Below are 15901 nucleotides of genomic sequence, written 5' to 3'. Positions count from 1 at the left end.
TCCGAAAATGAAAATGTAAAAGCTGATTGGCTGCTGACATTTGTGAAGTTTGGTCTCAGACATTTGTCATGAATTTCCCCCTTTATGTCACACCTCGGAGACATTATCATAGACCTCGAAGATACTAACACACAATTCTGACATTTCATCTCACATGTATTAGGCCCCATTCACACCTATGCGTATTGTAATATGCGCGTCTGTCGCGCGACCATCACGCGGTTTTTTTTTACCGCGATTCGCGGTAAAAAAGCCGCGCGACCGTCGCGCGATTCCAAAGGCTACTTGGCAGTATACTAATGGAAAACGCCCTACAAAACGGACCAATACGCAGCAAAAAACGCTCCGGGACCTTTTCATGCGTGGGCCGTTTTGTAGTGCGTTCGGGACGGGCGGAAATACGGACAGGTGGGAACGAGGCCATTTACTACAGTGCTATTTATTTTTTTGACCATTTTGTAGAGCGTTCATCGAGCGTAGGACGCGCTACAAACGGTCAGGTGTGAACCAGGCCTTAGACTCTATAGGATGAAAACACAAAGCTTTAACTCCAAGGGGAGAAGTCTGAGGTTTTTTTTTTTTAAAGTGACAGTTATTTTCCAGAGAGATTTGAAAATGACAGTTACATGACTGAAGACACAGTTACTTATCCTGATGTGCAGGGCCGGACTGGGACTAAAAATAGGCCCGGGCATTTTAGACTGAGCAGCCCAATCACGTGACCACCAACAGGCCCCACCCCTCACAACAGGAGGCGGAGCCAAACACAGAAGCGTAATCGAGGGGCAGTGCCGGCCACTAGTAAGTATCGCAGGGCAACAGCTGACACACAAGCCTTGCTACAATATAGGAAGCTTGCTATAGAGAATATCTGTAAAAAATAAGTCAAGGCAACTGGACTTGCTGTATTTTTCTTGAAGACGTTTCACTGGTCATCCAACCCGCTTTCTCCATTCAGACATTTCTGAATGGAGAAAGCTGGTTGGGTGGCCAGTGAAACGTCTTCAAGAAAAATACAGCAAGTCCAGTTGCCTTGACTTATTTTTTACAGATGTACAATGACCTGGATGAATGAGAACCTTCACAGACATATTACTATAGAGAATCGGATCTCACTGGCCCCCCAACCCGCCTGGCATTCTCTGCACTAAAGTAACTAACACTCTAATGTCCCCCGCACAGTCACACACTATTATTATACATTTATAAAGCTCTGACATATACCGCAGTGCTGTACAGAAAAGTCACATCTGTCTCTGTACAGAGGAGCTTACACTCTAATGCAGAATAATACCATTAGCTATAGAGGACTAAAAATCCCTGCAAAACATTATCTCGGGCGCCCCCCCACACACTAAATTTACTCCACTCGGCTGTGGTCTCAGGTGGGCTCTGCAAGGTCTGTGGTGGGCTCTGTGGGGTCTCAGGCTGCTAAGCCCACCTGGGACCCTGCAGAGCCCACCATAGACCCCGACTCAGATCCTGCAAATCCCCCCTGGCCTCCTTGTCATCTTCGCTGCCCGACTGGAGCTTCGGCGACACCTCCCGCCTCCTCCGTCAGTGTCTCCGCCTCTTACGTGTCTCCGCCTCTTTCGTCTCGGGGGCACTCGACACATTTTTTTCTCTCATGGGGGCCAGTTGCCACATTTCATACTTTAAAATAACAGTCACCAATATACTCACAATAATCCTATTCATATCTGTAGGTTTAGGTGCGATTAGGGATTCCTGCATCAGAAACGTGTGTTTTTCTGCAGCAGAAATCCCTAATCTGGCGTTTTCCAGTTACAGCTGTCACCTATTCAAGTTAATGATCAGCATGCACACTTGTTCTTGCAGTCTTCTCTTCCTTAGCAGCGGGGGAGGGGTATCTATTTGCATATGAATGAGCCGCGATATTTACATATGAATGGGCCGCGGCTTATTGATATGCAAATTAACGCGGCCCATTCATATGTTAATATCTCAGCCGTCACCGGGACAGTGCAGGCTGAAGGAACAGCACCAGCAAGCTCCGGAAAGAGCACAGAGTAGAGAGAGCTGGGGGAGGAGGTGTTTCTCTGGCCTCCCCCACCAGCGCCCTCTAGTGTCTACTGTGTGGTAGTGCCGGCTCTGCTCGCTACCACACAGTAGACACTGCTCTGCACAGAGCCGGCCATCGGCATAGCGGACCGGCCCGAACACAATCAGGTTGATTGTGTTTGGCCCGGCCCGGGCCACCGGGCAAGTGCCCGGTTTGCCCTATGGCCAGTCCGGCCCTGCTGATGTGTGTATAAGCATCATGTGGGCATTACCTGGTGGGATCTGTATGTAATTACAGCCTGCCCAGGAAAGCCAGCTTCTCCTGACACCCAGCCATCAAGGCATTGCGATATCTGTATTACTCTTCTCATGTGCCAGCCCGCTGCTTGTATCAGGGCTGAGGACTCCTAAGAGGAGCACTGAGACCCCGTTCACACTGAGCTACATCCAAAAAAAAAGCTTTTTCAGCACGATTTTGAGCTATATTGAGCTACAGTGCTCATTTTGTCGCGCTACTTAGCGTGACTTGTCGCAGGGACTTCGTAGCTGCTACATTGGGCTGTAACCAATCAAAAGCGTGAATAAAGGGGTTCATCTTCCTGCAGGCTACTATCATTTGGTGCAGCTGTAAGTGGCTTAGGATTTGGAAATGGAGAGACTAGAAGCCCCATTAGCCAGTGCGGGCAGAGGGACTCATATTCCTCAATGGAGTGGAAGTGCGTTGGCATAACCACACCACTAGTCTATTGGTACTGCCCCCGATCCCAAAACTGATCGCAGTTGCAAATAATAAATGCACATTTATTCTTTTATTAATGTGGATGCATTTATAATAATAATTGTGCACTGCACAAGGACCGTGACATGTACATTCCATGTATACCAATGGTAAAACAAAGCCTGCGCTAATGAAAAAATAATTTATCCGTAATTATAAAAAATGTTCAATGTGAAAAAAAAGATAAATATAAAAGAATTATATGAAAGAGAAAGCTAAGAGCTGCTGAACTAAGGCAATAAGCCCTATGAGTTAGTAGGATATAAAGTACAGCGCTAAAAGCTTCTATGTCAAAAATCTGAATAACTATAAGAAATTTAGCATCACTAGTGAGTCAAGTGCATTCGCAAAGGGAATAAATTGTATGTATCAATCACATCTATGTAAATAGCATGCGAGTATAAATACCAATCAATGATGAACCAAGATAAAATGTATTAAAATGAATGAAAAATAATATAATATATAGTGTGTGAAATCACTCACAACGATAAACTGTGTCAAAACCTATTGGCGTTGTAACGACCAAGTGCTGTGAAACCATGTCTATAAGTGAAACAATGTTGCAAAAAACACCACATTAATCAAAATATAACAACATAGTCTAAACCATGTGTGAAACCAAAGTGATAAAGAAAAGTACTTTTCTTTATCGCTTCGTGAAGCTGAAGCTGCAGCGCCTGGGAGGAGAGAGAGGGAGCAGTGACAGGTGCGATCAGAGCCCCACTCAGTATGCCAGTCGCTTGCGGCCATATTAAGTGGGGCACTCATATTAATAACGTGCTGGATTAGTCTGACCCAGGGGCGGACTGGGCCGAGGGCAGGGTGGCAATTGACTCAGGGCCTCTCTGATACCTTTGCAAAAGCCCCCCTCCGCCGTCGCCGCAAGCACTTCATCTGCACCTTACCAGGCCTTACAAAGACCCCTACCCATTCACTAAAGGGTTAAATCAAATAGTAAAAAGTCCAGACTTTTAGATCAAATCCTTTAATTGGGAAAAAAAAACAAAGACTCAATTTTTGACTATTCCTTTAATTAAAAAAAAAATGGCTCCATCTATGTAATCCAGCGTCAATCACGATGCACAACCCCCGCCGACATAAAAAAAGTCCCGCTGCACGACGACGACCACCCGAACCCGGGGGAAAACTCGCCGCAAAAATGACATTCAGCCCGAATGTCAACAGATGGGCGGAGCGTGCCGTCACGTCTCGCTCCGCCCATTTGACATTCTCATTCTCATTGTCTAATACATTTGACATTCTCAGTCGTCTAATACTACATAGCATTCGGAAACTCCAGAATGCTTTCGCGATTTTCAGAATGCTATTCGGGTCTGTGAGCCGAGGTGTCATAATGCTTTTCATATCACACCTCGGCTCACAGACCCGAATAGCATTCGGAAAATCGCAAAAGCATTCTGGAGTTTCCGAATGCTATGTACTATTTGACGACTGGGAATCTCAAAACGAAACGAAACAAATTTTTTGCTGGTGCACATGTCTATTGTTTAGTAGTGGCAAGCACCTAATTGCACACCTGTGCACAGACCTTATGGAAAGGGTGCTGGCTAATGTTCTGGGCTCCAGCTGGGAAGAGAGGTGTTCAGGTGTTAAGGTGCCCATACACTGCTCGATTCTCGTACGAGAATCGCGGGAAATCCCGCGATCGTACGAGAATCGAGCAGTGTGAACGAAGATGTGCGACCGTTTCTACTGTGCGGCCGCACGTCTTTTGTCGAGCCAGCATGCTCGAAAACCCGCCGAGAATCGTACGATTGTCGGCGGGTTTCTAGCCTGCTCGTTCGACAGCTGCGGAACGGGCCGGTGTGCGCACGCGCACACTGCCCGTTCAGCATTGCGGTTCATCGGAAGCCCGCCCCTCAGCGGGGCGGGCTTTCGATGATCGCAAGTACGATCTGCCTGTCCAAGATGGGCAGATCGTACGAGCTTTTAACGACCATCACAAGACAAAAGTCTTGCGATGGTCGTAAGGTGTATGGGCACCTTTAGGAGGACGTCAGAGGGGAGCCAGGGGGCTGTGTGTGCTGGAGGCACAGGGAAGACAGCAGAGGAGGCTGAGAGAGCTATTTTAAACATGGAGTATTAAGCTGCTACTTTTTAAATAAATGCATGCGCACTACTAATAGTACGACCTCTAAGGAAAAACAAGGCATATATACAGCTAGCAGTCAGATGGCTTAATTAGCTGCTGGCAATTTTACCGTACCTGCTGTGTGTACTTACTCATGCACAGCTTAATCATCCAGTCATTCACTAAAGACACATAATTCCAGGAACATTCCAAATGGCTAAAGAGGGACACTGCAGGTATGGCATAAACACCCCCTTTTATGTTCAGAGACATCACAAACTTCAAACAATGATATATTTGTACATTTGCTTAACGTAATACATTTCCAAATTCCCCCCTAAAAAAAAATCGTAATGGTATGAATCTACAACACCGCATACAGCGTTCAGCAATCTGGAGAATGTGTTGTATAGTATAGCTTGCAAGGTGTACTAGTGTGGGGTACTTAGTGTATTGCACAGCATGTACATGGCAGCGGCCTATAATATGTAAATTACAACAGGTTAAAGAGAACAGAATTTTCCAGGCTATGTGACATAATGCAAAACATTACATAGTCTGGGCCATTCACCACAACACACAGCCGAGAGGTGCTTTGGGGTGCAATTCAAATGAATAGCATGCTTACAGAAGAACTCCGGGGGAAATTATCCTTAACCCTTGCAGTGGGTCTATCCCCGCACTGCAAGGGTTACATGCTAGTTTGTGTCTAGGGTGCAAAAAAAGTTATACTTACCTGATCTTCTGAGTCGACTTGCTCTTAGACCCAATCTCTGGAGCCTCTAAGATCCTGTAAATCATTGCATTCTATACACAGTGTGAAGAACGTGAGGACACTAAGGGACATACCATTGTTTCAGCGGAAGACAGGCTGGAAGGAGCTTATTTTCAGCCCTAGACCAAAACGAGCACTTAAAGTGGACCTTTACCCATATCTTTAAAGTAACAGTAAACACACCGTTAGAAATGTTTAGTAATGACAATCTACAAACACATACTTCTAGATAATTGCCGGCTTTGTATTCTTTGCATCCCTTATTTCTCTTTTCTTCCCTAGTCTCTTGGCAGTGGCCATGTTTAATAAGGGCAGACTACTAGCTCTCCCTTTACTTCCTGCATTTCTGGTACATATGACTAGGACATGTGACCGTACACAACATCTCAGGGGAGGAAAATGCCTTTTCCTGAGATCCCCTGAGATTACAGATGAGATTTCCCAGCAATGCTCTGCTGATAACAAGGCAATCCCGGTGTGCATTGCTTTGGCAAACTGAAGGCATGTTGCCCTTTCAAAGCAGGAGGTGAATGCTCTGCAAGTGTAAGTATTTCATAATCACAGCATTTTACACCTATGCATGGCATGTCTATGTTATTATTAATCATCATACATATTGGAATGCATTGGTAGAATATGATTTTCAAGTGTAAAGGTCCAATTTAATAATTTTTGCGCTGGTGCTGGTCTCTGATCCACCGCAGACTCCTCTTTCTTCCTGTGCCACGGAGTCTGACCGACGTGCACACTCCCGGCTGCATTCATCCAGCTTCAGCCTTGCTCTCCTCCTCTCCGCGCATGCACCCGCCCACACTTCCTTCTTCACATCATTCGGGAGCCGGGACTTCTGCTGCCGGGAGCGAGCGGTGCTTGCCAACTTTTTTTTTTATCTTGGGGCATATACAATATCTACTGCTTACTAGCAGTAGATATATGCCAACAAAATTGACTTTATTACTACTTTAAGTTTGAAAGAACTCTCTTACATTGGTGGTAGGGGTCGATCGATTATTGGCTCTACCAATTATTATGGCTGATATTCACAAATTTTTTAATAATCGGTATCAGTCTTACATTTACCAATAAGTGCTGACAGTGAAGGAGAGCCCTGCCGCTGCAGCAGCAACCACTACCTTGAGTGTCCTCCCACACATCCTGTGCCTTCAGTATGCCCCCCCTACCTTCCAGTGGTTCCAGTGTGCCCCCAAATCCAGTGCCTCCATTGTGGCCCCACAAGACCCAAAACCCCCCAGCCCTATTTATCTGCCGGCGGCTAGATTCCGCACACAGCAGTTGAATGTAAACAGCAGGCAGTGGGCAGGTGCAATAGCCAGCCTGCTATTGGCTATTGGAATTTGCAATAGCCAGTAGAAGGTTGGCTATTGCACCCACCCACTGCCTGCTGTCAGTCAGCAGAGGAGCAGGCCTGAGAGAGAAACGTCTCTCTTAGGTCTGCTCCTCTGCTGATTGCTGGTCAGTGTAGTGCCCTTTTACATTTGTGGTGAGTGAAGAATTGCCCAATGTTACTGGTGGTCAGTGGTAAAGTACCCCATCATATTGGTGGTCAGAAAAGAAGTTCCCCCTTATATCAGTGGTTAGTGGCAGAGAAATGCCCCATTACATTGGTGCTCAGTGGGAAAAATGCCACACAGGTGCCACAACTATGCAACCACCATCAGATCACTTGCCTGCATGTTGGGTGTTGCTGAACCTGTACACCAATCTGGCTCCAGTGAGTCCAGTGATGCCGAGTGCCTTCAGCAATATGGTACATCATGCAAAGGAAATCAGAAATAAAACACATTTGAGAAAAACACATACAAACTGAGCAGAGAAAGCCCAGCTGGATTGCACTGGTATGCACGGCAGCAATCCAGAACCCTTTGTTCTACATGGCAATGTGTCACTGATAGTCAGCAACTGCATGCGTGTATGGGTGCGACAATTTAAAGTGTATGTAAAGGCAAAACTTTCATTTTTAGTTTGGGATAGTCATGAAGGACTAGACCCTTTGTCAGGGTTTTATTGCTGTCTGTGTCTTCCTTTTGTCTTGGTTACCATTGTTGTTGAGACAGGAAGTGAGGGGAAATTCAGACATCCCAACCTGCAAAACCTTATTTCAGGGATTCAAACATAGTAGATATTATACCATTTTATTATTATTAATTACATTATGTTTTTATTTTATTTGTGATTATTAACACTACAGTACATGACAAGACTAGGAAGTGTGCCACTCACCCTCCACAGGCGTCTTCTATCGGCTCCCCCTCGGGACTCATCACAAGGTGTCTGACTTTTGTCTCCAGCCAATCACAGGCCGCCCTGCCGTGCCTAAACCCCTCCCACTGACCAGCCACCGTTACAGGATCTGCAGGCACGATCTTTTTTTTCCCTTACAGCTAAAAACTTTATTTACACTCAGCAGAACTAGTGAGCGCAGCAGACCCGCAAAGGTTTAGATCCTTTCCGGGATAAAATGTCTCTCTTGCGGGCGTCCGGGAGCCGCTATCTAATAGCGGGAGACTCCCGGAACGTCCGTGAGACTTGGGACGTCTGGGAAATTAGAAATTTTAGAGATGTCACCAGAGCAAGAGGGGAGGCAAAATCCTCCAAAGGGAAATGGATTTCTCCATTAACAGCATTCGAATCTCCTGCTGTGGCTATTGTATTCTGACGGCTCCTTCCACGAAAGTTGATTCAGTAATTGACTTTTGACGAGCCTGATGGGTAACACAGTGTAAAACAGGACATACACCTATAGATTATCTGAGGATGTTCTATGGTCAGGTGGAAAAAAACAGATTCCTCCATCTACACAAAACTGTGTGGATGGAGGAATCGCCCAGTGGGCCAAGCTTCAGTATCTTGCTAGTCGACCCCGCTGGCTGTCAAATCTGAACAATCTGATTGGATGCAGGCAATGTTCAGCTATTTTGAGAGCCAGCAGGGCCTACTAACAAGATACTGAAGCTTTACCCAGTGGGAGATTCCTCCATCCACACAGATTAGCGTCGATGGAGGAATCTATTTTTTTCCACCTGACTATAGAAAATCTGCAGATAATCTATAGGTGTATGGCCATTTTTTTTGCAGCTACACTTTAAAACCCAACCCTTTGTTGGAAGGCCATTGAAAAATCAATTTTTTTCAAACAGAAGGGCACCAATGGGGCCACACATTGCTCAAATTTCAAGCAGTGTACGGCCAGCTTAAAAACTGCTACCAATTCCTTACATCAACTGACATTCTAAGGGCCAGATCACACAACCACACAAAACCATGCAATTAATGCATGCTATTGCACAACACACTCAGTGGGGAATTTATTAAAACTGGAGCAGTCAGAATCTGAGCAGTTGCCCATGGCAACCAATCAGCTTGTGCAGTTAAGATTTGAAAATGAAAGAGAGAGGCTGATTGGTTGCCATGCACAGTTGCTCCAGGTTTTGTCTGCTCCAGTTTTGATAAATGCCCCTCCTAGTTTTTAGCATTTACTTGCCTGGTACCCCAATGCACCTCCTGGCCTCTGCACACTGCAATGCAGTGCAACACCCAGTACCACAAAACCATGCATTGCGTTGCAGTGTAATGGGAAAAAAAAGTAGTACACGCATTACATTTTTACTCTGCTGCGCAATGCAATACACGGTATTGCAGTACCACGTGTTCCTGTGAAAAACAGTGCAAGGTGGATGGGAGTGCCATTCAAATGAATGGCAATGCAATGCACCTAGCACACAGTAACACATGCTAGGTGCATCATGCGACTGTGTGCGTACATGCTTTAGGTGTGAATGGGCCCTAACAGTGTATGGCCAATGTTAGATAGGAAATGCCCTTATTTAGTGATATTTCCTATCTTTTTTTACTGTTGTGTCTCAGGGACAGAAAATTAAGGAAAATCTCCTCAACGGGACAAAGACAGCAAGACATGACTTGATCGGGGTTCTAACCCCTCCCTATTATATTCAAAGCGGGGGAAAAAAAGCGGTGGCTATAAAAAATACTTTGTTATTGGCAGCAGTGTAGGGCTGGCTGCTTCTAGCACAGGATATAATAAAAGCTGCATGGCCTATGGTACACCCATGGCAGTTGCATAATATAGCATACAATTCTGTCACGAAAGCAGAGTATGATAACTGTGACCATTGAACAACTTTATCTTCCTGCCACTTTATCTTCCTGCCGGATAGTCATATTGATATCTCTGAGGCAAAACTGCCAGAAAGGAAAAGAGAGCAATTTAAACCCAAGAGGTCAGGGGAGCCAAATATATCTGCTGCTCTCTTGTATTTACCAGTCATGTGATCACATTTACCAATGTACAATGTTAAAAGGTAATATGTAACTCTTAAACTTTTTTCAATAATGAATCCAGAACAATCAAATATACATTGCCCAGCAAAAGAGTTGGAACAGCTCCAACTCTCTCAGCTCAGCTTCCCTAAACTTCCTATCCAATACAAAATCACAAAGGGCAGAGCAGCTCTCCATCTATTAGCTTGGAGAAAGGAGGAACAGAAAGCAGAGGGACGGGGAGTGTCTTGCCTTGCTGTGTCTTTGTAGAGATACACATACACACAGCTGGATAGCACACACAAGGGTGGCTCCATAGGACCCTGCAAGGGAAAGGAGCCATCCTAAAACAGGATATCAGGACCAGTACTCACGGGACACTGCTGGAAGCTAAAACTGTTAAACATCAAGGAGCTGCATCCATTGTAAGTGATTAAACAGTATTCTCCCCATTATCTGGCATTCAAGCAACCAAATGTCCTCTCTTTTTTTTTTTTTTTTTTTTTTTGCGGTTGCTTGATAGATATGGGGACACTAAAAAAAATGTGTTATCTACTAAATTTATTTTGTTGCTAAGGGAAATTCTTTGTGTATATCTTGCAGCCAGCCAGCAGCTAGATTTTGCGGTCTGCAGCAGAATATAAAAACAATGGGGAGCCAAATCTGGCCTGCTTTTGGCTATTTCAAATTGCAATGGCCAATAGCAGGCTGGTTATTGCACCCGCACACTGAGCAAAGGAGCACCTGAGAGAGAACATTCTCTACGGTTGCACGACTTTTATCTTAGGAACATGTCCAAAAACCCGCCGAGAATCATACGATTGTCGGCGGGTGTGTGGCATGTTTGGAAGATAAATGCCGCAGTCACACACTGCCCATTCAGCATTGCGGTTATCGGAAGCCCGCCCCTCTGAGGGGCGGGCTTGCAACGATCGCAAGTACGAGCTGCCTGTCCAAGATTACCAGATCGTACGTGTTTTTAATTACCTTACAAGGTCTGTGGCCAGCTTAACACCCGCATATGATGCTGAGCCTCCATGATTGAAAGAACTGAAATCCAATGAATGAAAGGGACGGGCTCCATCCAATTTGCTGTAGGTTCTAATACACACTGTAAGAAGCTCACGTTGTGCAGTGCAATTTCTATACAGGAGAGTAGCCTGTACAAGACAAGGCTGGATTTCTGCTTTAAAATGTGTCATACATAGAAATAATTGCATTATCTGTCATTATAACTGAAACATGTGGTTTAAAAAAAAATTTGGAGCAATGATGAGAATGTGCAGCTGTCATTTGCAGGAAAATGGTGGACAATGGGTGAACTGCAAGCTGCAAGACTGTGACGGCAATGACGACAGCTTGGGAGATGGTGAGTACAAGAGAGCCTTATCTATGTATAATGACACCTTGTAAATATTTTACTGCTATCTTACAATGTGGATGTGAATGTTATATATTTATCATCTATTTTATGGACCGCCAGGATTGTTCCTGCTATGAGGCACAGTGAGAAGTGAGATTATGTTTAAAGAAGACCTTTACCCCCTTTCACTAAAAACCACATCAGCACACAGCTCTGAAATAATCTTGCATTCATTAGTTATATAAAAACATATTTTTCTTTTACTTGCAATTATTGTTTTTCCACTTCCTGGTTCACTTGGTCATTAGTGATTTAATATATGCCCAAGCATTGCATCCAGGGAAGGTTACATCAGCAGTAAATTACTAGGAAATCTCATCTGTAATCTCATGAGATCTCAGAAAAAGCCCCCCCGGGATAATGTGCATGGTCACACGTCCTAGTCACATGTGCCAGAGCCCCAGGAAGTAAAGGGAGATCTAGTAACCTGCCCTTAGTAAAAAAAAAAAAAAAATGGCCACTGTGAGAAGACTGAGGAGGAAAAGAAAAACAAGGTATGCAAAAAATAAAGCCAGCGATTATCTAAAAAGTATGTGTTTGTAGATTGTCATTACTAAACATTTCTAAAGGTGTGTGTCACGGTCTGGGGACCGGGGCACTAGGGTATGCGAGCTCCGGGGTTTGAGGAGTTGGTAGGAGTCACAGACAGGAGGGATTTCTGGGATGTTGGTCACAGGGAGAGAGGAACTAATGGTCTGTGCGCAGAATCTAAGAAGGGCCAAGTATTTGACAGAGCCTCTAGTGGTGAGGATGATTGGCTGCTGGACACCTTCCAGGTTGCGGCCCTCTAGCGCACCCACACAGACGAAAAAGGACTAGTCGAAGAACTGGATACAAACAACAGGTAGGGAAGAAACTTGTAACCAAGAGGAGGAAGATAGGAACAGTGGCACACAATGAGAGAAAGAGGAGACAGTCACAAGCAAAAGGTGCAAAACGCACAGCAGAATATACTGAAGAGGGTAGCTAAACAAGGACACTCGGGAAGGGTAAGTAGCTTAGAGGCACACCTAGGAGCAGGAAGGTGTAATTTACAAAAGTAATCAGGAAATGTGCATTGCACATGCATACAAAGGATAGCAGAGAGAAAAGTACATGAAGAAGCACAAAGGGATGTATGCACACAGGGGGTGTGCAGACAAGGACGAATCCAACACAGCCACAAGGTAAGAGAGAAGCACAGAAGTAAAAGGGGTGACAGCAAAGCATATAGGACGATACACTGGAAGGTAAGTGACGGAACTGAAGTACAAGAAAGCAAGTAAATAGGAGGAAGCAAAACACACAAAGGCTGGAGAGGGAAAACACAGTAGAAGTGAGGCAATGAAGGCAGCATAGAGAGACTCACAGCACACAGGTGAAAGCAATTAAGGTCTGCAGCAATATACTAAAGGTAACCACTGAAATACTATAGTAGGGGCGCAAGGAGCAAAGCAGGGGATAACGCCAAACAGGGATACCAGCTGGTACAGGCAAGCCAAAGGCACAAGGATCCAATCGTAAGCACAGGGATCATTAGAGGTACGGAACAAGGCATAAGACTTGTTGCTTACACTAAGAGCAACAAGTGGAGGAGGAGAGCAGATTGGCTGCAGCCTTGAGAGACACCATAGGCCGACAGCCCAGAACCAGGGAGCAATGCAAAAATACGGCACGGATTTCCGGATATTGTGACAGTGTGTGTGTTGTCATTTCAAAGATATGGGTAAAGTTCCTTTTTAAGAGAACTTGTCACACACAAAAATGCAGTTGAAAGCACAGAAAAATCAAGTATTTTAAATGTTTACTTCTTGGCAGCATTTTTCCTTTCCATACATCAGATTTTACTCACTTGCAATGTGCTTTCGAACTTGCTAGGGAATTCAACCACTCCAGGAGTTCCACAGTTCCCCCTCCCTCCTTACAAGTCATAGCCCTCTCCTCTTCTGTGAGTGTGTAATTATTGTCCATGGTGGCCCAGCTCCTCAGCTCTTTCCTTTACCTGTACCTACTTCTATATACCCTTTTATGTAACAGCAAAAGGGAAGACAGCTCTGAGTCTGCTGGGGCTGATAGCATCAGGTCCAAGATGGCAGCACCCAGGCTCAAGGCTTCTGGATGTCTACACAAGGAGACATTTACAGGTAAATCGCACACAATACTTTAAATGCACTTCTAATTTGTAGATTTGTGCTGAAATTAATGGTCTGACAACAGGGTCTCTTTAAAGCAGACATTCCACCATCATTCCACACTGCTACCATTACTGTAGCAACTATTGCAAAATAAACGCATCTAATTATAATTACTTGCCACCTTTGTTACTTTGTTGCCACATCCTAATACGTTTCTTATCCTCCTCCTCCTATAATCTTGTGCCACCATTTTGACATCATCAGTGGCCAACTTCTTCCTTGTTCTCTGTTACCTTTTTTCCCCTAGAGCGCTCAAAAACTCTGTGAACAGATCCCCTGCTGAACTGGAGCAGAATGGGACCCATGTCACTCTTGTGACACCCGCGTCCGTTCAGTTGTTTGCCTCCATCTTGTGATGGAGGAAAAACTGAGCTTAACTGACCCATGTTAGTCTATGGGCAAGCTGATGTAAATGAATCTGAGTCTGTTTACATCCTTTTACCTCCAATCCATCATGTTTAGGTCTGAAAAATAGAAAGGATTTGGGGGTAATCAAATGTAATCAAATGTAAAATCAAACAGACGCAAGTCCATTGATACCCGCCTGCTCATAGACTAAAATAGAGTTTCAGATCGGATCCATCTGTCAAAGTGACAGGAAGATCTGATTGGGATGTCCATGTGAAAGAGACCTATGACAGGTTTTGCATCAGATTCTCTTTAAGTGATCCTAAACTCAGGAGTTAAATCTTACAAATGTATTCAAGTACCTTAACTGTTAATAAAAATGTATGTCATTTATGTTGGTTATGTGTTTAGATGAAGCACTGAGATCTTAAGGAATGCTGAATTAAATGTTTCTTGCATATAAGTACATTATATCAGAATACAGCATTATGCAGGAAACATATATAGGAAAACTTCCTGTGTATCATAGATAAGCATGCATATAGAGAGACTAACATTGCACTATAGTGCCATCTACAGCTCAAAAGACATATTGCAGTCAGTAATACAATCAGTATATGCTGTTGCAGTTCCAACAATTTGTGCATCACTGTAAAGGTGCCCATACACTGCTCGATTCTCGTACGAGAATCGCGGGAAATCCCGCGATCGTACGAGAATCGAGCAGTGTGAACGAAGACGTACGGTCGCACGTCTTTTGTCTAAGGAGCAAGCTAGAAAACCAGCCGTAAATCGTACGATTTTCGGCTGGTTTGAACGGTGCTCGGGAGACAAATGCCGAACGGGCCGGTGTGCGCACGCGCACACTGCCCGTTCAGCATTGCGGTCATCGGAAGCCCGATGACCGCAATGGTTGTAATCACTTTACAACCATCGCAAGACTAAGGTCTTGCGATGGTTGTACAGTGTATGGCCACCTTTATAGATTATCTCTGAATTGGTGCTGACACTGTCCTTCCTTCTGGAGGGTGGCAACTTTTGTTCCCTATGGTCCCTGTGCACGGGAGGTGGCTGACAAATGTTGCCTCCACTTAAATAGAGAATGAAAGGGAAAAGATATTTTAATAAAACCAGAAAAGTATATATACCTGCATCATTTATTTTCAAAGCACATCCAACAACGCTGCACTAGTTTTTGAAACCCGTCCTTAAAAAAACCCCAAAAAACTGAGGGGAATTTATCAAAACTGGAGCAGTCAAAATCTGGAGCAGCTGTGCACAGTAACCAATCAGCTTCTCTCTTCAGTTTGTTCAGTTAAGATTTGAAAAATAAAAGAGAGAAGCTGATTGGTCGCTGGGCACGGCTGCTCCAGGTTTTGTCTGCTCCCGTTTTGATAAATTCCCCTCAAAGTGTTTTATTTTGGAAACCATTTCCTCACTGCAGACTTCACCTCTTCATCACAGATAAAATGCTGGCCCTTCAAGTGTCCATTTAGTTTTGGGAACAGGTGGTAATCACTAGGAGCCAGGTCATGGCTATGCGGTGGATGCAGCAGCACTGAAAAGTCCAGGTGTTAAATTGCATCTCTTGTTGCTGCACTTGTGTGAGGCCTGGTGCTGTCATGTTGAAGAAGTGTTTCCTTTAATATTCCATTTCGTTTGATTCTTTATTTTTAATGCAGTAAGAGTTTCAATATAACGTTCAGAGTTTATTATTGTTCCTTTTTCAAGAAAGTCTGTAAGAATAAACACAAGAACAACAGAAATGAAACACTTCTTCAACACGACAACACCATGGGACTGCAGGTGACATTTAAATGGTAAACATAACATCATAATAAATAAATAAATAAAGACACATACCACCAGATATTGGCATAACAATGGCTGCGGCATTTTAGTGGTACGAATAAATTAGTAAAACCTTTAAAACCAACCACTTGCCCAGTCATTACAACTCAAGCAAAATCAATCACTTAAATGTATA

At 44.4% G+C, this 15901-nt stretch overlaps 1 protein-coding gene across 1 annotated transcript in view; it reads left to right on the top strand.

The window, feature by feature from the left end:
- GRB7 (growth factor receptor bound protein 7) overlaps positions 1-15901 on the top strand; it is a 140281-nt gene that overhangs the window by 12606 nt on the left and 111774 nt on the right. The window contains exon 2 of the mRNA XM_018564493.1: positions 11269-11338. Within this exon, the coding sequence (XP_018419995.1) occupies positions 11269-11338 (70 nt within the window). The remainder of the gene's footprint in view (positions 1-11268; positions 11339-15901) is intronic.

The sequence above is a fragment of the Nanorana parkeri genome, unplaced genomic scaffold (genome assembly GCF_000935625.1).
Source record: "Nanorana parkeri isolate BGI_ZX_2015 unplaced genomic scaffold, ASM93562v1 scaffold756, whole genome shotgun sequence".
NCBI classification, from domain to species: domain Eukaryota; kingdom Metazoa; phylum Chordata; class Amphibia; order Anura; family Dicroglossidae; genus Nanorana; species Nanorana parkeri.
This window is presented reverse-complemented; position numbering and strand designations above follow the sequence as displayed.